This window comes from Chiloscyllium plagiosum, chromosome 18 (genome assembly GCF_004010195.1).
Source record: "Chiloscyllium plagiosum isolate BGI_BamShark_2017 chromosome 18, ASM401019v2, whole genome shotgun sequence".
NCBI classification, from domain to species: domain Eukaryota; kingdom Metazoa; phylum Chordata; class Chondrichthyes; order Orectolobiformes; family Hemiscylliidae; genus Chiloscyllium; species Chiloscyllium plagiosum.
In genome coordinates this window covers 63,274,501-63,296,079 of record NC_057727.1, presented here as the reverse complement: position 1 = coordinate 63,296,079, position 21,579 = coordinate 63,274,501, and the positions used below count along the sequence as shown (strand labels likewise).

The 21,579-nt window shown below is 44.3% G+C and overlaps 1 protein-coding gene across 3 annotated transcripts in view; it reads right to left on the bottom strand.

The window, feature by feature from the left end:
• The window catches only part of parp3 (poly (ADP-ribose) polymerase family, member 3), a 37,686-nt gene that overhangs the window by 7,407 nt on the left and 8,700 nt on the right, over window positions 1-21,579 (bottom strand). For all 3 annotated transcript variants that reach the window (XM_043708477.1, XM_043708478.1, XM_043708476.1), the window contains exons 2-8: window positions 16,613-16,791; window positions 16,329-16,454; window positions 11,314-11,499; window positions 10,490-10,625; window positions 4,907-5,130; window positions 4,001-4,159; window positions 636-722 (exon numbers count right to left, since the gene is read on the bottom strand). In XM_043708477.1, the coding sequence (XP_043564412.1) occupies window positions 636-722; window positions 4,001-4,159; window positions 4,907-5,130; window positions 10,490-10,625; window positions 11,314-11,499; window positions 16,329-16,454; window positions 16,613-16,789 (1,095 nt within the window). In that variant the 5' untranslated portion in view covers window positions 16,790-16,791. The remainder of the gene's footprint in view (window positions 1-635; window positions 723-4,000; window positions 4,160-4,906; window positions 5,131-10,489; window positions 10,626-11,313; window positions 11,500-16,328; window positions 16,455-16,612; window positions 16,792-21,579) is intronic.

Genomic DNA, 21,579 nt, shown 5'->3' with positions numbered 1-21,579 from the left:
TGGCAAGTGTCTATTTTAGATTTCTTACCAGTTTGCAGAGACTAGTTTCCACCAGTACAACCGATTTATTTACAAGAAGTTGAAACCATCTTGACAATAACAAACTGGCTGCCCCCGTGCTCCCAGCTCAGCATTAGTGGTGTCCATTTACTGTGCTCAGAGTCCACATCTAGGCATAACCAGCTATGCACATTGTTCAGTTCCGAGATTCTCTCAATCAAACACAGAACAACTGAACATGATAGATAGAGTCAGCTCACAGACAGTCAGTCTAACTGGGCTGTGGCTCCTTTTGTCTCTTGACCATGCTTCTTTCACGTGTTCACCTTCAAAGAGTTAACCCGGTTTATCTCTGCATACCATGTCCTGTTAAACTAGTGTTTGATTGATTTGATTTTGTTCTGGAAATCTAGCGTGCCTCGTGTCTTTCTTTCCCTTCTGTCTTGTTGGGCCACAGTTGTTACATTTGCCTCTGGTATCAGCCCAGTCTGGAGAGCAAGCAGCGATGACCCTTGGCTGCAGTCCCCTCCATTGATCAGTGTGTGCCTTCAATTCACTCTCTGCCTGACGACAGCAACTGTTATAGCACAAATACCACATCTGATCAAAGACTTCTGCTCTGCCTGCAAACCTACCTCGCCATCCCGGTTCAATTTCCAAACGTGGATAATTTTCACTGGTCTGTAGCTGCATCCAGTCAAATCCACGTATTTCTTTATTATCTGTAAGAACACAGAAGTTGAATGGGTGCCACTAGAGGAAGGGGAAGCCAGATAGAGTTGAGTGGAGGGTGGTGCTGGGCCGGGACTGATTACAATAGAAGGAATTCCCCTCGTCCTCCGTTAAAAAGGCCAGGACAAGGAGGCTGCAGAGACTGAGAGAGATACAGGATAGTGTCTGGGATTAACTGTGTGAATGGGAAAACTGCTGGCTAGCATTGCTCAACTGGGTGAGGGGATCAGCTCTTGGTGGTCTTCAAAATCACCCAATCCAGCTTGCAAACAAGACCAGACAGCGCTGAAGATACTTTGTGAGAAAACCCAGGCTGTTTTTTAACCTCGTCCCCTCTGCCCCGGTGCTGAGAAGGGATGTGTTGCAAAGTTGAGGGATCAGAGAAGAACCCCCACCCTCCTCCCTCCCAACAAGGTTAGAACGGTCTGGGCTAAACCGTGTGAAATCCTGCTGGAGCTGGGTTCTGGGGCTGAAGTGGGACTGGACTAGAGATTGTTCGGTCTATAATGTCAAACCCTGTAGCATTATAGTGAGGAACAATGTTTGTGAAGTGAGAAATTAATTTCAGACGAGTAGCAGTATCAAGTGCTCCCAGGACAGCCATAGCAATCTGGAAAACAGACTGCAGTTTCAGCTTTAAAGCAGAGTAAAATTTCCCAAAGGGTGTGGTTGCATTGACTTCACTCTAAATGGTGCAGGGCGGGGGGAATGAGAGTGGGCAGTGATGGGAATCTAAATTAGATATCTAATCAGACATGCTCAAAGTTAAACCTTGGGCTTTGTCTCCTGTAATTACTGACATAACGAAATTCCATAAATTGGTCCCAGTCAATTAAACAAAACAGATGTTCATACAGCTCCTTTCATAACCACTGAATGATTCAATGACTTTACCACAATGAGGTCCCTTTAGTGTTGTCGCTGTTGCAAGGTAGAAAATGCAGCAGTTAAGACACACACAGCAAGTTTCCAAAATACCACTGTGAAAAAACGGCAGACCATCTGCACTGTGTGATGTAAAGTGGGAGATAAATATTGACAAAGAAAGCAAGAAGAAATACCCTTGCTGTCTTTAAAATAGTGCCAGATCATTCTTTATAGGCACTCGGGAGGACAGCCACTATCTCTGCTTATCTATTATTCTAAAATTCTTTGGATTCAGGGAAGGTTCTTTTAGTTGGGAAAATAGCCCATTTATTCAAATAGAGTGGGAGGCAGACAACAGGAAACTGCAGGGCAGATAGCTTAACATCTGTCAGAGAGAAAATGTTCAGAGTTATTTATTCAAATGTCGGCATGGATAGAAGTTTGGCTTGTAAACAGGAAGCCAACAGTAGAAATAAGTGGGTCTTTCCTCAGGCTGGTAGGATGACACAAGTGATCTGCTACATGGAATGGTGCTGGGTCCTTATTTGGATGAAGGGAAAGAAGGTATGGTAGCTAAAGTTGTGAATGACGCAAAGACTGTTACCATGATGTGGAGGTGCCGGTGTTAGACTGGGCTAGACAAAATAATCTTTTGCTATAAATTCTGTGTGTTATGATCCTGCTCCACAGCTACCTGATGAAGGTACAGTGCTCCAAAAGCTAGTACTTCCAAATAAACCTGTTGGACTGGTGTTGTGTGATTTTTAACAAAGATTGTTGGGAAAACAAGTTGTGGAACACACATAAGGAGCCTATAATAGATATAAGGTTACGCAAGTGGACAAAGATGTGGCAAATGGAGTAAATTGTAAGAAAGTGTGAAATTGTCCATTTGGCAGAAAGAATAAGAAAAGTATGTTATCTGAATGGTGAGAGGTTGCAGAGCTCCGAGGTGCAAAGAGATCTGGATGTTCGAGTGAATGAATCAGAGAGGTTAGGATGCAGGTACAGCAAGTAATCAACTAAGCTCATAAACCTTTATGATTTATTATAAGGAGAATTGAATACGTGTATTCCTTTGGTTATAAAGGGAATTGGTAAGACTGCACCTGAAGCGCATTCTTATGGAAGGATGTTAATGTGTTGGAGGTAGTTCAGAGAAGGTTTGCTAGACTAGTGCCTGGAATGCCCAGATTGCCTTATGAGGAAAGCCAAGATAGACTAGGTCTATATCCTCTGCAGTTTAGAAAAAAATCAAAGGTGAGTTCATTGAAACATACAACATCCTACAGGGAGCTGACCAGATGAACGTTGAAACGAGGTTTCCTTTTTTAGGAGAATCTAGAACCAGGGGTCATGATTTAAAAATAAGTGTGCTCCCATTTAAAACAGAGATATATTTTTATACTAAGAGGTAGCGAATGTAAAATCTTTAAATATTTTTAAGGCAGAGGTGGATAGATTCTTGATGGCCAAGGGGGTGAAGGATGATCAGAATGTAGAGTTAAGGTTAAAACCAGATCAGCCATGATCTTATTGAATAGTGGAGCAGGCTCAAAGGGCTGAATGGCCTAATCTTGTTCCTTGCTTGTCAGTTGATGTAACAATTCAGGTATAAGACAGCATCTTCTGACAATGTAGTGCTCCCTCTGTACAACACAGGAATCTCTGCCTTGATTTTTATGCTTGTATCCTAAAATAGGATTTGAACCCTGAACTTAGACATTGGAGGTGATTATAACTTTAGAAGCTGCTATTCACAATAACAAGTTGCGATATCGAGGTTTAACCATTCTGCTAGCACTGGGCATGTGCAAATTCATTGCCAGTCTCTGAGGACTTTGTTTCAAAGCAGGAGACCATTTAATGGCAAATGGTTAGAAGGTATTCAAATCATCTCGTAATTCGGAGCTGGTCCAACAACATTGTATTTCATAACACAGCCAAGTGGATTTATTTTTTCTGTCCCTGCTTGAAAGAGGCTGCTCAAGTATTTACTGGAGGGGGGCTGGAGGGGGGTGTGGGTGGAGGGCGAAGTAAAGGATGATGTAAGCAGAGGCTGAGGGGAAGAGGAAGGGGCTGGGTAAGGAGAGATTGGGTTGGGGAGGGTAGGGTAGATAAAGGAAGGACGAGGGGAGTTAAGGGAGAGAGAAGAGGTATGGTGCATTGAAGTGAGGCAAGGAGAAGCAGGGTATGCAGAGGGAGGCTGAGGTCCCTACAGTGAGGTGTGTAGTCAGGTACACAGAGAGCTGGGAGGGGGCTGTGCTCGAGGGAGGGTGTACTGAAGAGAGGTGCGAGGGAGTTGTACAGGAGGGGAGGTCGGGTGGAGCGGTGGGAGAGGAGTCTACCAGAGGGAGCTGGGAGGTGATGGACCAGAAAGAAGATAGAGTCCTAGTTTTACCTGGAATTCTTCAGAATTAGGTGCCAACAATTGCAAGTCACACTTCAGCACGTTATAATCTTCATCCAGAGGATGGGGAACCTCCTCAATAACTTCAGTCTTGATTTTCTGCTCCTTCTCAGCTTGAAGACTCTGGGCGAGCTCGATATCAGCAAGCACCTAACAATTCAGACAGACATTTGCAGTTTAACTCAGAATACTATGGAGTCTTCAGAAATCTGTGCTCTTTTATTCACCTTCCCGAGATTACTCTCTCTTTCAGTTCCGCCACACTGACCCATCTTTTTATTTAACCCGTAAGAGGTTGTAGTGGGGGGGATGCAGAGAAAGAGAGAGATGGGACACAGTGTCTATGCCGGCAGTGACTAAGAAGTCAGAGACTGATGTCTTACATTAATTTATAAGTTCTGCATTGGACTATAGGCTCCATGTTCTTTACACTCGCACTGGGAATGCCATTGAGAAATCACTTGAAATGTCAAATGAAAGCACATTGGGAATGTCAAGAAGAGGTGAATGAAGAAGTCACTGGGAATGTCACTGACTTCCCCACACGGTGTAGCTTCAGTTTCTAGCTATTTTTACACATTGTAATGGTGTTACTGAGTAGAGGCTATGTATCCTGACTGGGGGATATAGGGAGAAGGTTGGATCAAGCCATTAGGTAAGGACCAGGTTAAACAACAGTATTGGGACACTTAAAGGATTTGTGCTTCTGAAGATTGTCTCTGGACAACCTAGGCACAGCAGCAAGATATTTGGCAAGTAATACTGGCTGGTAAAATATGGCGACTGAACGAGTGCCTGTTTGGGGGAGGATAAGAACAAGATGTCTGTTTAGAGTCTGCACTAGCATCAAGCATGCTCTGACCGAAAAAACCTTTGACTACTTTCAAGGACAATTACCAGCAGCATGTCTCTTTTGGCTTGGATCACTTCCGAAGTATCAATCACTGGGGGTCTATTGCGTCCAAAGTAGTGAGGGATGATGGTGTAGAACTTTGAGGACAGCTCCTCCAGCTGCTTTCTGTTGGACGATGGCTTCAAGGCTCCCTCAATCTCATCCAGTGCATCAAAACCCTTGGCAATTTGCTGCTTACTCAACTTTCCAAGAGGCATCTTCTTCACATCTGATCAGACCAACAGCAGAGAGATGTATCATTTATACAGCCCATCATGAAGCGTCTCCCGAGAGGGTGTACCCTGTTCCACTACTCTCTCCAACTGATCTCTCTGCGTGCTCACTCACAGGAAGCAGCAGTAAGAATAATTGCATCCTCACTAAAACATATATCTTACCAAATAACAAGAGCAATAGGTAGTGAGCAAGATAGAAACTCTGACTGAAAGGTTTGTTCTCTAGTTTGGAGTACTGAGTGCCTCAGCTCGGATGAGCACGGGATAGGAAACAAACGGAGGACATTCTAGGGCTCCACAATTCCGTTTTCATTGTCACTGATGCCAGTGAAGGTGATGTTCCAAGCCTTTTGGAAAAACAAATTGGGTGGGATAAAATATTTCTTCTTGAAGCGTCAGAGGAGATTTGGTGGAGGGCTTGCAATAAAGAAAAAAAAAAAGGAGAAACAACTTCACTGGCCAGGAAGTCAGTAACTGCAGGTTCTAGTGGTCACCGAGAGGAGTAGGGAGAAACATTCACTCCAGTTCTCTCTCCATAGATGCTGCTTGACAGGCTGGAGGATAGTCAGCTTTCTCAGATTTATTTCCGATTTCCAGCAGCTGCAGCTTTTCACTTCTGTATGAGGGTGATATGACCAAATATTTTGTTTTTGTAATGTGGGCGGAAGAATAAATATTGACCAAGACATAAAGAAGAACTCCCTCGTTCCCATTTAGAATAATGCAGTGTGATCTTTCACATACAAGACTTCACTTTAATTTGGTGTTCAAAGGTTCCGTGGTGTTGAACTTAGGATAATAGTGTGTTGTACATGCTGAACCACTGGAGCTGTCTACACACCCTTAACTTGGGAGCTAACAGGCCTCAGATGTTCAATCTGAATAAGAGGCTAAATATTAACACCTTGACCTCTGGGGTGTAGGTTATGAAGATGTGGGTGAAATGTACCTTTAAGAGAGTTAAAAGCTAGCAGAACTACCTGACAGCACCAAGTGTTCTGAGTAAGATATAATGTAACCTTTTAGTCCAGCAGCTAGTGTAGCTGGTTGCCTGGAGACAAAATAAAAACACATTAGGCCAATCAGTTTAAATTATGCCACAAAAAATACCAAACTCCAATAAAGTTTGAATTTAGTGTATTGACAATATTAAAAGCCAATGACATAATCCTATGCATTGGAGCTATAAGACCGGGAAAAATTAAACAGTTGGGGGAGAACTGCCAAGCCACCAGCATGTGCAGACTGCTCGCAGAATAGCTCTCTTAAAGGTACCTTTATCGATCAGTGACCTGTGAAACATAATCCCTATAAAGGAGAAAAGATGACAGAGGGAGATACGAAGAGAAGATTTGAAAGCTGGCTGGTTTTGAAATCTGAACTTTGGTAAATCTTAATCAGGGGTTTTATCGGGCTAGTATTGGAGAAGAGGGAAGGTAAAAGATAGGTCAGAGAAAAGAGATGTAAATAGTTGTTAGTTAATTAGTCTCTGTTATATTTTAAGAAATGAAGTTGTTAATTTTTACTTTAAATAGTGATCTTTGGGATAGTTCTTGGCCTCTCGAATTTTCACAGATTAACGCACGGGATAAATATTTTCTGTGTTGCTGGTTTACATTAAATGGGGAGGGGGAAGGGGGTTTTACCCTGTGTCGTAACAAACATCAGCATCCAAACACTGAGTATAGGAATCAAAATGTCATATTGAGGTTGTACAGGACATTGGGGAGGCCTCTTCTGGAGTACTGTGTCCAGTTCTGGTCACTCTGTTACAGGAAGGATATTATTAAGCTGGAGAGGGTTCAGAAACAATTTACCAGGATGTTACTAGAGATGGAGGGTTTGACTTACTAGGAGAGCCTGGATAGGCTGGAACGTTTTCACTGGAATGTTTTCTCAGATTGAGAAGTGACCTTATCATGAGAGATATAGATAACGTGAATAGCAGGTTCAAACCTAGGGGGCATTTTTTAAGGAGAGGAGAAAGACATGGGGTTTTTATATATATATATTCATATATATATATGGAGTGGGTAGTGTGTGGAATGGACTTCCAGAGGAAGTAGTGAATGTGGGTCTGATTATAATGTTTAAAAGAAATTTGGATAATTACATGAATAACAAATGTTTGGAGGGATATCGGCCAAACGCAGACAAATGGGACTAGATTAGTTTGGGATTATGGTCGGCATGGACTAGTTGGACCGAAGGGTCTGTTTCTGTGCAGTATGACTTTATGACTCTATATTACATAAGTCATGCATTCTGCATATTCATTTACACCAGAAAATAGGCAGAATCTGCATTTCTATAGCATCTTTCATATGGCCACTTTACAGTCAATGTAGCAGCTTTGGATAGTAATCACAACACAATGCAAGCAATGCAGGACCCAATCTGTCTGTACATTTTCAGTTATAAGGAGAGGCTGGATAGGCTGGGACTTTTTTTTTGATAAATATCAGAGCATCTGCTCACTGCTTGTGGTGGAATGATGAATATTAGATTGGGAAGCCTTTCAAAAACCAGACGATAACTAAAAAGAAAAGTAATAAGTGGGGAGAAGATGAAATCTGAATGGAAGCTAGCCAGTAATATAAAAGAAGATTGCAAAAGTTTCTTTTAGATATCTAAAAAGGTAAGAGAGGGAGAGGCAGGAGTGGACATTATACCACTGGAAAATGAGGCTGGAGAAGTAGAATGGGGAACAAAGAAATAACAGAGGAAGTGAGTAGACACTTTACATCAGTTTTCACAGTGGAAGATACTGAGCATACAGAACTTCAAGAGAGTCAGTGGCAGAGGTGAGAATAGTGGGCATCACTAAAGAGGAGGTGCTGGGGAACCTGAAAGATGTGAAAGTGGATAAAACATCCAGACCAGATGGACTACACTCCAGAGTTCTGAAGAAGATAAACTGAGGAAATTGTGGAGGCATTGATGGTGAGTGAATGTAACATCACTGTTTAAGAAGGCAGTGAGACAGAAGACAGGAAACTATAGGCCGGTTAGTGACTAGTGGAGCTCCACAGGGGTTAGTGTTGGAATCACAACTGTTCACATTATACATTAACAATCTGGACAAAGGAACTGAGGATATTATTGTTTAGTTTATACATGACACAAAGATAGGTGGTGGGACAGGAAGCAGGGTGCCTGCAGAAGGACTTGAACATGCTAGGAGAGTGGGAAAAGAAGTGACAGATGGAATACAATATAGGAAAATGTGGCATTACAAATCTTGGTTGGACAAATAGAGATGTAGACTATTTTCTAAATGGGGAGAGGCTTCAGAAAATTGAAGCACAAAGCGACTTGGGAGTCCCGGTTCAGGGCTCTCAAGGTTAACACACAGGTTCAGTTGGTGGTTAGGAAGGCAAATGCAATGTTAGCTCTCATTCAAAGGGGCTAGCAAACAAGCGCAGATACATACTCCTGAGGCTATATAAGGCTCTGGTCAGACCGCATTTGGAAATATTGTGAGCAGTTTTAGGTCCCTTATCTAAGTGAGTATGTGCTGGCATTGGAGTGTCCAGAGGAGGTTTACAAGGAAGATCCTGGGGATGAAGGGCTTGTCATATGAAGAGTGGCTGAAGAGTCTGGCTCTGTACTCAATGGAGTCTAAAAGAATGATGGGGGACCCGATTGAAACTTACAGAATATTGAGAGGCCTGGATATAGTGAACATGGAGAAGACATTTCTAGTGTTAGGAGAGAATAGGACCTGGAGGACACAGCCTCAGAGTGAAGGGACAACCCTTTAGAACTGAGGTGAGAAGAAATTTCTTCAGCCAGAGGGTAGTGAATCTGTGGAACTCATTGCCGCAGAAGGTTGTGGAGGCCAAGTCAATGTTTGTATTTGAGACAAAGATAAGATAGGTTCTTGATTGGCAAGGGGATCAGGAGAAGGTCAAAGAATGGAGTTGAGAAACAGATCAGCCATGATCGAAAGGTGGAACAGACATGATGGGCTGAATGGCCTAATTATGGCTCCTATACCTTATGGTCTTATGGACAGAGAAAAAGTCAATCCCGCTCCACTTTCAGATCGTGAAGTCTTTTACATCAAACTGAGAAGGGCCTCCATTTAGTTTCTCATCTAAGAGAGGCCAGCAGTGAGGGCATTCCCTCAGTACTTTATCGGTTCAGAGTCTCTAGATTGAGGCTCAAACTCAGTGGCAACAGCACTGCCGACTGAGCCAACCTCCCAATGGGCTGGTGACCAGTGCTCAATCTAAGCCAGTCCAAATGACATACACAATCTAACTGTCACATGATAAAGATAAACAGGTCTCGCCACTAATGCTGGAGGTGGGATGCCTGTGAATGTCTGGCAGGAGAACAGGCCTCAGAAACATGACTTACATTCAGTGTGTCATGGCTGGGGCAGAGTGGAACCTTCCTGCAGGATGGCGGGCTGAGCAACAGGGCTGAGCCTGGGACTCGTCCACTTCCATCTGCTTTCTTTCCTTTTTTCCTCAGTTTTTACTATTTTCTTTTTTCTTCTCTCTTCTTCCTTTAAAATCTGTAGAGTTGTGGGTGAAGGAGGAGGCCTCCAGCTGCAGCAACGTCAGGATGAACCAGCCACCCTAGCCGAGGCTCTGCCAGCGAGTGAGGAGCAGGTCCCAAGTGGACTCCCCCCCCGGCCAGGACTCGTAGGCCGAGCTGAGGCTGGAGGTCCACGACTAGTTACCCCAGCCCCTGAAGGAGCAGAAGTGAGGGCGGAAGGGACAGCAGAGGACCCTGACAACCGATGACCGGTGACAGCGTGGAGGAGTGCTGGATGGGGGAACAGGAGGTGGGGAACCCACTCCTCCCCAGGCCCTTGGCTCCAGCTCAAACACAATAATCGTGATTGTGGTGGCAGGTGCAGAGGCCAGTAACCGACACCACAGAGCCCATTACAGAGACCCCCAGAGCCCGTTTCAGAGATTCAGGCTGATGTCAAGCAGTGACTGGAGTAGCAGCAGAGGAGGAACAAGAAGAGGAGAGAAAGATAAATGGCTGCAGTAAAATCTTGCATTATACTCAGTATTTCAAGATGGTGCCAGAGCGTGACACTTTGCATACAACACACAAGAAAACACTTCTCACTGTATTTTTATATAGATGTGACAATAAATCTAAATCCCCAAGGGTGAAATTATACCTTTACAAAGCGACAGTTTGGGAAAGAACGACGTCCCAGCAGGTACAGAGTGGATAGCCATACCATCTGGGCAGCTCCATCACCAATACTGTAAGCAGGGAGTAAGCCTAATGGTTCCAATCTTGAACTCTTTTGAAACTGAAGCCTCAGCCTCTGGTCTATCAGCTTGCTGGGTGGAATGTGAACTCAGAGGACGAACTTACCAAGATTCATAGTTTGCATCTGCTCCTTGAACATATCATGGCTAAAGAGAAGAGTGACCAGCTCCTGGGTTGGCTTGTCTAAAGTGCAATGTTTGACTTTCTTATTTACAATTGTGCCTCCGTCCACAGTGTCGTTCTGCAATCAAACAAACCAAATAGCATAAGGATTGCCACATTATGCACTCAGTCCAAAAGGACAGTATCCTCCATGTAGTCCTACCTTTTGGAATCTTCCTACCGTAGCCTTGACCTCCCCCCACCCACAAGTTTCTGCCTCATCCCTAACTTTCACATACACCATTCCAACCATCTCATACCTCTTTAGCACCACATCATCCCTTCTCTTTAAAAAAAAAACCTCTCTGGTTACTCCTAAAATTCCAAATATCACAGTTTGCCTCCATTCTCAATATAATAAATTCCACATGACCGGATTAGCCCAACCTTTCCACAGGTTTTGAACCTTCACCCAACCCTCACGCAATCCTCCATTTGTTTGGGATCAAAACGTTTTGATGTGCCACATTTTCTCTAAGCCCTGCTCTCTTGCCTACATTCAACTTCCATCCAAAAGTCTCCAATTAAAACAATGCATCTTTTGGTCTTCCTGTTTTGGTGGAAATTCATGAGGTGAGCTCTGTCACAGGTAGACCTTTTCCTCTGCTGCTGACTCTCTCCTCCCTCAACAAGGATCACTGTCAAACACATCACTAGACTCCATGGACAAAACAAACACACAGCTAACTCTGGCAGATTGGAGACTGTCACAGCATCTGACAAAGTAAAATAGGTCAAAAATGAATGCCATACCGAGATGGACCTACCTTTACAATCGTTGCTTCCTCGTAGCCCTGCTGGACTTCAATCATGGTGTATTTTCCAGGATGAGCCACAAAGGAGTCTTTGTTCGCCCAGTCATTCTTGGTCTTATCTTTGAACTTCTTTTCAAAATCTTTCACAGCGACATTCAGGGCGACCGGAGAACCCAGTTTGCTTTGGCCAACTTCTCCCTGTCCAGAAGGTAGAGGCAGACTAAACAAGGCACACTAAGAGCTCACTTGGCACCCAAAGCTGCAGGAATCCTGTCTTAAGCTTTCAGGACAGTCTTCATCTATGTTTCCAACTGGTTGTGTTTTTATTATGGAATTACAACTGGTGTGCTATTCTTCCCTTTCACACTACTGCTCAGACATAAACGGTTCATTGGGAATCAGGAGAGGGTGCTCCTGTTGCAGAGGTCTACTTTGGGAAGTTATTTCCAAGAAAAACTGGAAATCAATGTGGTGTAAAACCTCTTGTTGAGTGTGAGAGGAAGGAATAAAGCAGAAGTATCAGGTTTCATTCAGATACAACTACTAACGAGAGCTTGTCAGACATTAGTTCTCTTATGAAGAAAAATGCTGAGAGTTATGGGAATAGAGCATGTTTACACTTTAGTCCCCACTCAGACCCAACAAAAAAACTCATGGACAGTTTCAGAGCTCAACAGAAGCCTTACATTAGGAAAGGGTTACTAGATTCCATTAAACATTATTTTCCAAAAACATTGGTTTTCATTCTCAGGCTCTGGACCCTGGACCTGGGATACTGTCTCCAGTTTTGCTCTCCTTATCTCGAAATGATGTTCTGGCTATGGGAAGAGAGCATTACGAGTTGGCCAGATAGATTCCCACGATGGCAGGACTGACATATGAAGTGACTGTAAAACCATAAAATACAAGAGCAGATTTAGGCCATTCAGCTCATCGGGTCTGCTTTCGATCAGGGCTGATATATGTCAATGACCTGGCCTCCACAGCCCTCTGCAGCAATGAGTTCCACAGATTCACCATTATCTGGCTCAAGAAATTTCCTCCTCATCTCAATTCGAAAGGGTTGTTCCTTCATTCAAAGACTGCGCCCTAGGGTCCCAGTCTCTCCTACTAGCGGAAACATCTCCACTATGTCTACACTGCTCATGCCTCTCAGTATTCTAAGTTTTAATCAATTCCCACCCCCTCATCCTTCTAAATTCCATTGAATAAAGACCCAGAGTCCTCAACCGCTCCTTATATGGCAAGCTCTTCACCACTAGGATCATTGTTGTAAAGCTCCTCTGGACCCTCTCCAACATCAGAAAATCCTTCCCTAGAAATGGAACCCAAAACTGCTCAGAATATTCCACTTGATCTGACCAGAACCTTAAACAGCCTCAGCAGTATATCCCTGCTTTTGTATTCTCGCCCTTTCAAAAAAAATACTAGCCGTGCAATTGCCTTCCTAACCGCCACCTGAATCTTCATGTTAACTTTGAGAGATCCTGAACTAGGTCTCCCAAGTCTCTTTGTGCTTCAGATTTCCGAACCTTTCCCCCCCTATTGAAAATAATCTACACTTCTTTCTGACCTGCCGTGCTTTTCCCACAATGCTGCTTTTTCCAGCACCACATTTTATCAGCTCGAACTTCTCCAGCATCTGCAGTCTTCACTATCTTCTGTTCTACCTACCAAAGTGCATGACCTCATACTTTTCCACATTATATTCCATCTGTCACTTCTTTGTCCACTTCCCTAGCCTGTCAAACGTTCTTCTGCAGGCTCCCTGTTTCTTTAACACTATCTGTCTTGACACTTACTTTTTGTCATCTGCAAACTTAGCAACAATGCCTTCAATGCCTTCTTTCAGAATATTAATGTTTAATGTGGATAATTGTGGTTCCAACACTAACCCCTGCAGAACTCCACTAGTCACCAGCCGCCATCCTGAAAAAGAACCCCTTTATCCCCATTCTCTGCCTTCTGCCAGTCTCTATCCATTCCAGAACTTTGCCCTAACACGAATGGCTCTTACCATATTTAGCAGCCTGCTGTGCAGCACCTTGTCAAAGGCCTTCTGGAAATCCAATTGGATCAAATCCATTGGCTTGTCTTTGTATAACTTGCTTGTTAGCTCCTCAAAGAATGCTATCAGATTTGTCAGGCATTACCTCTCCTTGACTCAGTCCTATTTACCATGCACTTCCAAGTACTCCGCAATCTCATCTTTACTAATGGACTGGCCTACAAGTTCTTGTCTTCGGAGTCCCTCCCTTCTTAAACTGGGGTGGTACATTTGGAAGATTGCTTCTGTTTGGACTATTCACTAGAGATTAGCAGAATAAGGGGGAATCTCATAGAAACCTATAAAATTCTAACAGGATAACACAGAGTAAGCATCGGAAGGTTATTCCTGATGACGGAGTCCAGAATCAGGGCTCACAGTTTAAGGATACAGGGTAGTCCATTTAGGGGGGGTGGTGAAATATCTTCACCCAGAGAGTGGTGGAGAGATTTTATGAGCAAAGTAAACATTGAAATCATCAGGCTGCTTTTAGCTTAATGGAATTGGAATTTTTTTGGTTTCGGAGAAGCACATATTGCTTGGAAAGCTTTAAATGTTTCAATTCACGGAGTGAGTCCTGGTGAGTGTTAGATGTATAAAGCAGTTTCTCCTGATGAAAGATGAGAGTTTTGGACTGTTTGTGAAGCTGAGAAGGTCTAAGTCCAATCTATGAATAATCAGGGAAGATACTATCAACTCTCATGATTAGGAATTGACGGCAACAATTAAGTCAACCCCTATAGATTTGATAGAGAGGAATATTCTCTGATGTTTGCTGCTGTAAAAGGGTATTGTTGGAATAGTTGAAATATTGCAATTCACAATGTTTCAAAATCTTCAAAATAATGATATATTATGGCTCATTATATTTTATATTAATTCTATTTGCATCAAAATCACTGGTGTTTTATTGCTGAAACCAAATCTGCAACATTGTTTGTTTCTCAATGAAAGATCAGCACCATTTTATAGAAGTACCCAAACCAGATTTCAGTCCGAGATCCGACTTGTCCAACACTAGTATCAACTGAAAGCATAGCAGCATTTCTCAAAGTGACAGTTAGATCCCATTGCTGGATCTGATGATGATCTCCAACCTCTGCAGTACTCTCTGGATATAGCAGCTTAGAAGTAAAGCAGTGGATATGCGTTCTCCCAGTCCAGTTTTGAAGAAGGAGTTAGATACAATTCTTGAGGCTGAAGGGATCGAAAGGAATGGGAAGAAAGTAGGAACAGGGTGTTGAGTTGGATGATCGTTATGATCATACTGAATGGCGGAGTACTCCTGCTCCTACTCTGTGTTTCTAGGGATTCACAAGAGGATCGTTGGGTCCTAAATAATCAGATTTCATACCCAGTGCTACATTCGAGTCACAACGTGAATTATTCAATTCGCATTCTGGAAGGTTCCAGACAGCAGAGGCTGTAATTCCACCTGGGAATTTTACATTACGTGGGATACTCGTTTCCTCTGGGTACAGCAGCACATACACACAGTGCAGCCTGCCACTGCGCAGGACGAAGCACTGGGATAATGATGGTCACAGCAAGGGTCGTTCACCTCAGGTTGTTTCTATCATTCTGGAGTCCCTCTCACTAATGCACATGGGAGAGTGTGAAGATAAAAGAAACAACCATGTCAGCCTGTCAGATTGTTAACTACCCTGCCCATCCTCTCCACAATATTCTCCAAGGGAACAGAATGAAGAGACAAAAAAAACAACAACAATCTGTTATTTTTGTGAAATCTGTGAGATACATCAATTAATGGAGTAACAGGAATATGTCGGGTTGGGAGATCATGTACAGGATATTTGTTGGGCCGGTTTTGGAATACCGCATTCAGTTTCTGGTCTCCCTGCTGTAGGAAGGATGTTGTGAAACTTGAAAGGGTTCAGTGAAGCTTGACCCAATCTATTGCCGAGGTTGGAGGGTTTGAGCTATAGGGAGAGGTTGGTAGGCTGGAGCTATTTTCCCTAGCGTTTGGGAGGCTTAGGTGTGACCTTATAGAGGTTTATAAAATCATGAGTGGCACGGATAGGGTGAATAACCAAAGTCTTTTCCCCATGCTTGGGGGAAGTCCACACCTAGAGGCCATAGGTTTAAAATGAGAGGAGAAAGATTTAAAAGGGACATAACAAGCTACTTTTCACAGAGGGTGGTGCGTGTATGGAATTAGCTGCCAGAGGAAATGATACAGGTAAATACAAAAACAACATTTGAAAGGCACCTAGATGGGTACATGAATAGGAAACATTTTGAGGGATATGGGCCAAATGTTGACCAATGGCACCAAATCAGTTTAAGATATCTAGTTGGCATGGACAAGTTGGACCAAAGGGGATTTTACATGCTGTACAGCTCTAGCACTCCATTTAACTCCATGCTTCTACTCTTCCCTACCTCCACTATTGGGCCAGGCTCTCTTCTGTCACCCTGTCCCCCATCCCAGGCACTTCTCGAGTGGTATAATCAGAAAGGCATTTGCTCCCTGTTCAGGATGCAGGCAGAGTGTTTAAGTGTGAAGATTAGACAGTGAGACAGACCTTGAGGCTTATCCACCATTCAACGAGATCATCAATGTTTGGATAAATGTCAGCTCTACTTTCCTGCCTTTTCCCCACCACTCTGGATTCCCTTCATTTAAAAATTGAGGTCAGCCTTGAATATACTCACTCAGTGACCTAGCTTTCTACAGTAAAAAATTCACTTCCTTTCTGACAGAAAAAGTTCCTCACCTCTGTCTGAGATAATGCCCTCTGGTCCTGGACTCTCCCATACAGGGGAAACAACTTCTCCCCTTTGACCCATCACATCTCCTAAGAATCTTGGATATTTCAACAGAGATGTCTCCCATTCTACTAAAAAGTCTAAACTCAACCTCTTCTCATTTGGGAGCCCCTCCGTACCTGGTGTTTCTCTGGACCGGATTCGGGTGGCAGGTGAGATGGGGAAAGGTTTCAGTGCCAAAGCGACTTACCACTCTCCCCCAGCGGTTCCAGCAGTAATACGAGCCATTGTGGTCGATCAGCTGAATGATGTAGAACTTGTTGTTATTGTTTCCGATGTTGGTTTGGTTCAACATGCAGTCATAGTCCTCATGAATCTGTAACAGGAAGGTGTGCATTAGGACCTATGTAATAGGAAAGCCCTCACTGCTGTCATACACACAGGAAAGATCGGTGTCTGGCCTTAACTGGATTTTAGAGACAAGTGAGTTGGGTAATATGGGGTGACCCTAGCAGGAGGGTGTGGGGCACCCACCTCAGCCGATGTGTTGCTCAGTGGACAGTGCTCGTCTATCTTGGCTTTGGCCTTGACGTTGGGAGCAGCTTTTAGAGCTTCGATAGTGGATTTGACATTATCTTCCTCCGGCTCAACTTTGACCTTTCTCTGCTTAGCATTTGATTTGGTGGCTGCCGACTTCCTTTTTGGTGGCATGGCTGGAAAACAGAAAACCAGGCAGGTTAAAGGGAGGGAGGGAAAACACGGAGTCTGGATGAGGAACGGGGAGAAAGAGGTCATGGTAAGGCTGGTTTGTTTACGGGAGACAGAGCACGAGAGAGAGAGAGAGGGAGAGGGAGAGGGAGAGAAAGAGAGAGAGAGAGAGAGAGAGAGAGAGAGAGAGAGAGAGAGAGAGAGAGAGAAAAACTGGACTTTCTGGGGAAAAGAGGCATCACGTCCAGTGCCACTTTTGAACTAAACTTACATGTGCCGCTTCACTCCTCTCCCCCAACCCACTGCCCTCCTAATCCTCACAGTCGCACACCCCGGGTGCTCAGGCAATCACCTTCTACAGCCTCATGTTTCCAGCTACCTTGGGTTCCAGCTCAGGGTGTCTCTCATTGGTCAAGTCCATTGGATTCTTGCTGAAGTGTTAATGGACAGTGAGCGAAACTGGGTATCCATCTTTCTCACAGTCTACAGCCTCAGACACTCCCACAGCATTGAACCTGAGAAAACAGGAGCGGGGCTGGCTATTCACCCCTTCAAGCCTGCCCTGCAATCCAGTATCATCGTGGCTAAATCATCCAACTCAAAAAACCCTGTGTATGCTGTACTTCAGAAATAAAATCCTGAAATTGCTGGAAAAGTTCAGCAGGTCTGGCAGCATCTGTGAAGATAAATCAGAGTTAAGATTTCTGGTCATCTGACCCTTCCTCAGAACTCTGGGGGGGGGGGGGTGGAATCTGAGGGAGGGTCACTCGACCAGAAACATTAACTCTGATTTCTCTCCTGGAATGATGCCATACCATCCGATTTAAAACCCCGTTTCCACTTTCTCTACATTCTTACCCCAAAGGAATGATACTTAAGTCCTTCTTGAAAACATTCAATGGTTTGTTTCACAAACGCAAACACCTTCCTGACTCTGCTGGGAGTTGGGCTACATGGGATGGTTAAAAAGAGGAGCTGAGGTGTAAGAGGCTGGGGGAGACATACTGGATGGTTCATGAATACAGACGGTCCCAGATTATCCAGGAACCACAGCTTTAACGGCCATCTCTGCTCCACTGAAACCTTGATGTGAATGGAGTGTCTACACCTATCCCAGGGGCAAAAAAAATGACTTAACGATTCAGGAAAAACCAGATTGCTTTTCATTTAAAAATAAAGTTTAATTTTCAACGTATCCCACCCAGTGAAAATGATGTCAAGGCATAAACCTGTGGGGGGGGGGGGGCGCTGGCAGCACCAACAGGAGGCCATTCAGCTCCTGGTGCCTCGTACAATGCATATTGTCCTAGAAACCCTTTCTCTGGTCCCCGGGACACAGGATCTGACAGAATCAGCAGTGCTAGTCCAGGCCAGTCTTACCATCTGACTCCTTTCTGGGCAATGAGCCTCCAGTGACCCACACCCTGGCTCAGCTCAGATTTGGTAGCAACGTTCAATTCTACAAGGTGAGTGTACAAGGCACAAACATTTGCTTTAGAAGTGTAGTCATCAGCAACAAAAAAAGGATAACTTAGACCCCTCAGCACGTTTCAAAATAAACGGCTTTGGCCAACAAAACATCGTTAAGGGTCTTTTATTCGAATGGGAATACTGATCTGAAATGAACTATCTTGAACTGTTAAGCGGGACGCCTTGAGAAGACTCATTGAAAATTTAGCGGATCTCAAAGCCGCCATTTTGCCTGAAATGAGGCTTGACGTCAAATGCAAAGGCATCCCGAAATGAGCCTCCCATTAAAGGCAAAGATTTGCCACCTCCATGGAGTTCAATCAAAGGGAATGCTGGTTCACTGAAGATAAAATGTAGGAGATTGTCAATCTTAGCAACCAAGCCTCAAAAAGGGTGCACTGACACAGCCTTGGCCCCATGTTTACTCAGCCTTAGGCTTCCAAGTTACTGCACCTCCTGTTGTTACACAACCATTGCCACCTTCCACTCGCACCGAAACATCTCAATACGTGGTTCTCCTCATCGCTCAGAAGCAAAGGCGAGACTCTGGTTTTACCCACTTAAACAATAAAAGCAGTTCCATGCTTTGAGCCCACATCACTAATGGCTCAGGGCAACCAAAAGCTGCAAATCCAGTTCAGCAGCCAAGGGAGAAACAATAAAATACCCCAAAAATCAAGGCTCTCAACCTGAAATATTAACTCAGCTTTCTCTCCACAAATATTGCTGAGTTTTCCCAGTGTTTTCTGTTTATATTCAGGATCAACAACCAATCAGCCAATCACAGCCAGGATTGTGGGGTCTGGGAACCAATCACAGGCAGGCCTGTTGGCACTGGAAACCAACCACAACCAAGATTGTAAGTACTGGGACCCAATCACAGGCAGGTCTGTGGGATCTGGGATCCAATTACTGCCAAACCTGTGGGCACTGGGAACCAAACACAGTCAGGACTACAGGCATCAGGAACCAATCACAGCTCGGTGTATGGGCACTGGACTTAATCACAGCCAGAATTATGAGCACCAGCCAATCATATTCAGGGGTGTGGGTGCCAGTCAGCCAATCACAGGGAAAGAGATGAAAGAGGATTCTGAATGGAGGAGAAATCAATGCTCAGGTTTAACTCAACAAATAAACAGCTTTCAATAACTGAAAAACATGTTCAGTTCAGCAGTGACAGTTGAAAATTTCTGTTATTATGTTGTTTGCAAAAGCATAGCAATGGAAACTGGAATGGAAATGTGGCTGTTTTAGAGTCTTTCACAATTTCGCAAAGGGCCTCAGAGTCAATTAAGGACTTTTAACCATTTCTTTAAATCTAGCTGAGAGGGCAAGTGAGGCCTTGTTTTACCCACTTAAACAATAAATAAATCAGTCCCATGCTTTGAACCTGCATCAGTAATGGCTCAGGGCAACCAAACGCTGCCCTGATGAAGGGCTCCTGCCCAAAACGTCGATTTCCCTGCTCCTCGGATACTGCCTGACCTGCTGTGCTTTTCCAGCACCACTCTAATCTTGACTCTAATCTCCAGCATCTGCAGTCCTCACTTTCGCCTTGTTTTAATATCACAGCCAAAAGGCACTATCTTGGGCAGTGCTGCACCTCCTCAGTAGTGCGACTTCGACAGTGTAGCACTCCCTCAGTAGTGACCCTCTGACAGTGCTTTCCTGAGATGGGAATGGAATGACCGCATCATTTGCATGTCATATCACTACAATGAGAAATAGCGCGCACGCTCATTGCTTCCTGAGTGATTATTTACGGAGTCGCACATGCAAAGTCCCTTTCAATGCTTCACCCGCCATCTCCCTGGGACAAACATCACGGGTTGAGAGTCAGTTAATTTTTCTGGGTGACAATCTGTGATGAAGCCCAGCTGGTGACCTCTGATCAAAAATCCTCAAATCTATCAGCAGGTGTGGCTCAGTGGTTAGCACTGCTGCCTCACAGTGCCAGAGACCTGGGTTCAATTCCAGCCATGGGCAACTGTCTGTGTGGAATTTGCACATTCTCCATGTGTCTGCGTGGATTTCCTCCAGGTGCTCCAGTGTCCTCCCGCAGTCCAAAGATGTGCAGGCTAGGTGAATTGGCCTTGCTAAATTGCTCATAGTGTTCATGGATGTGTAGGTTAGGGTGAATTGGCCATGCTAAATTACCCATAGTGTTCAGGGATGTGTAGGCTAGGTGCATTAGTCAGGAGAAATGTAGAGTAATAGGGGTAGGTGAATGGGTCTGGGTGGGAGGATTGGTGTGGACTTGTTGGGCCAAATGGCCTGTTTCCTCACTGTAGGCACTTCATCCTTAGGGGGCAAAAGATTTCTGAGAATCTCCCACACGATCACAACATGGTCACTTCTGATACTAGCAGCAAGCTACTGAGGTGACTACAGGAGAGAGAACAAGCCTGTCCACATTTGTATAGTGTCTTTAACATTCTAACACATCTGAAGCTTATTTCACAACAACTCTAACAGACACAGTTTGTCACCCAACTTCCCAAAACCTTCATCCTCAGAGAAGGGTAGGGGTCAGAGAAGAATCTTCTTTAAGGAAAAAACTTGTATTTATATCGTGGTTATTTTTTTGGAGGGAGGAACATCTCACCACCGATGTAACTCTGAAGAAAAAATGAAAATATTATCTTCGTTCCTCTCTCCACAGGTGCTGCTAAGTTTCTCTGGCACTTCCTGTTTCTATCAGAGGCAATGAAGGGTGGGTTTTACAATGTAGTTATTGCTGTAGTTTCAGAAACATAATAGCTAATTTGCACATAGCAATCTCCTAGCAACAGGAAAGTGATAATGGCCCGGTCATCGGTTTCAACGGGTGTCGAATGAGGGAAAAACATATCTGGGGAAAACTGCCCCATGGTCATCTTTTTCCAAACAGCTGGATGCCCACCTGAGCCAGCAGACTAGGACAGAGCTGCACTCCCTCATTATGCACTGGAAGGTCAGCCTTGCCTTTAGTGCTCAGGGTCTGGAGTGGGATTTAAACCTCAAAATCTGAGACTCTGATACCTGAATGGAACCAGATTCTGGATCAGTGGTGCTGGAAGAGCACAGCAGTTCAGGCAGCATCCAAGGAGCTTCGCAAAAGCCCTTCATCAGGAATAAAGGCAGTGAGCCTGAAGCATGGAGAGATAAGCTAGGGGAGACAAAGACCATTCCCTCCGTGACTACCTGGTCAGGTCCACGTCCCCCTACGACTCACCCTCCCATTCTGGCACTTTCCCCTGCCACCGCAGGAACTATAAAACCTGTGCCCACACCTCCTCCCTCACCACTATCCAAGGCCCTAAAGGAGCCTTCCACATCCA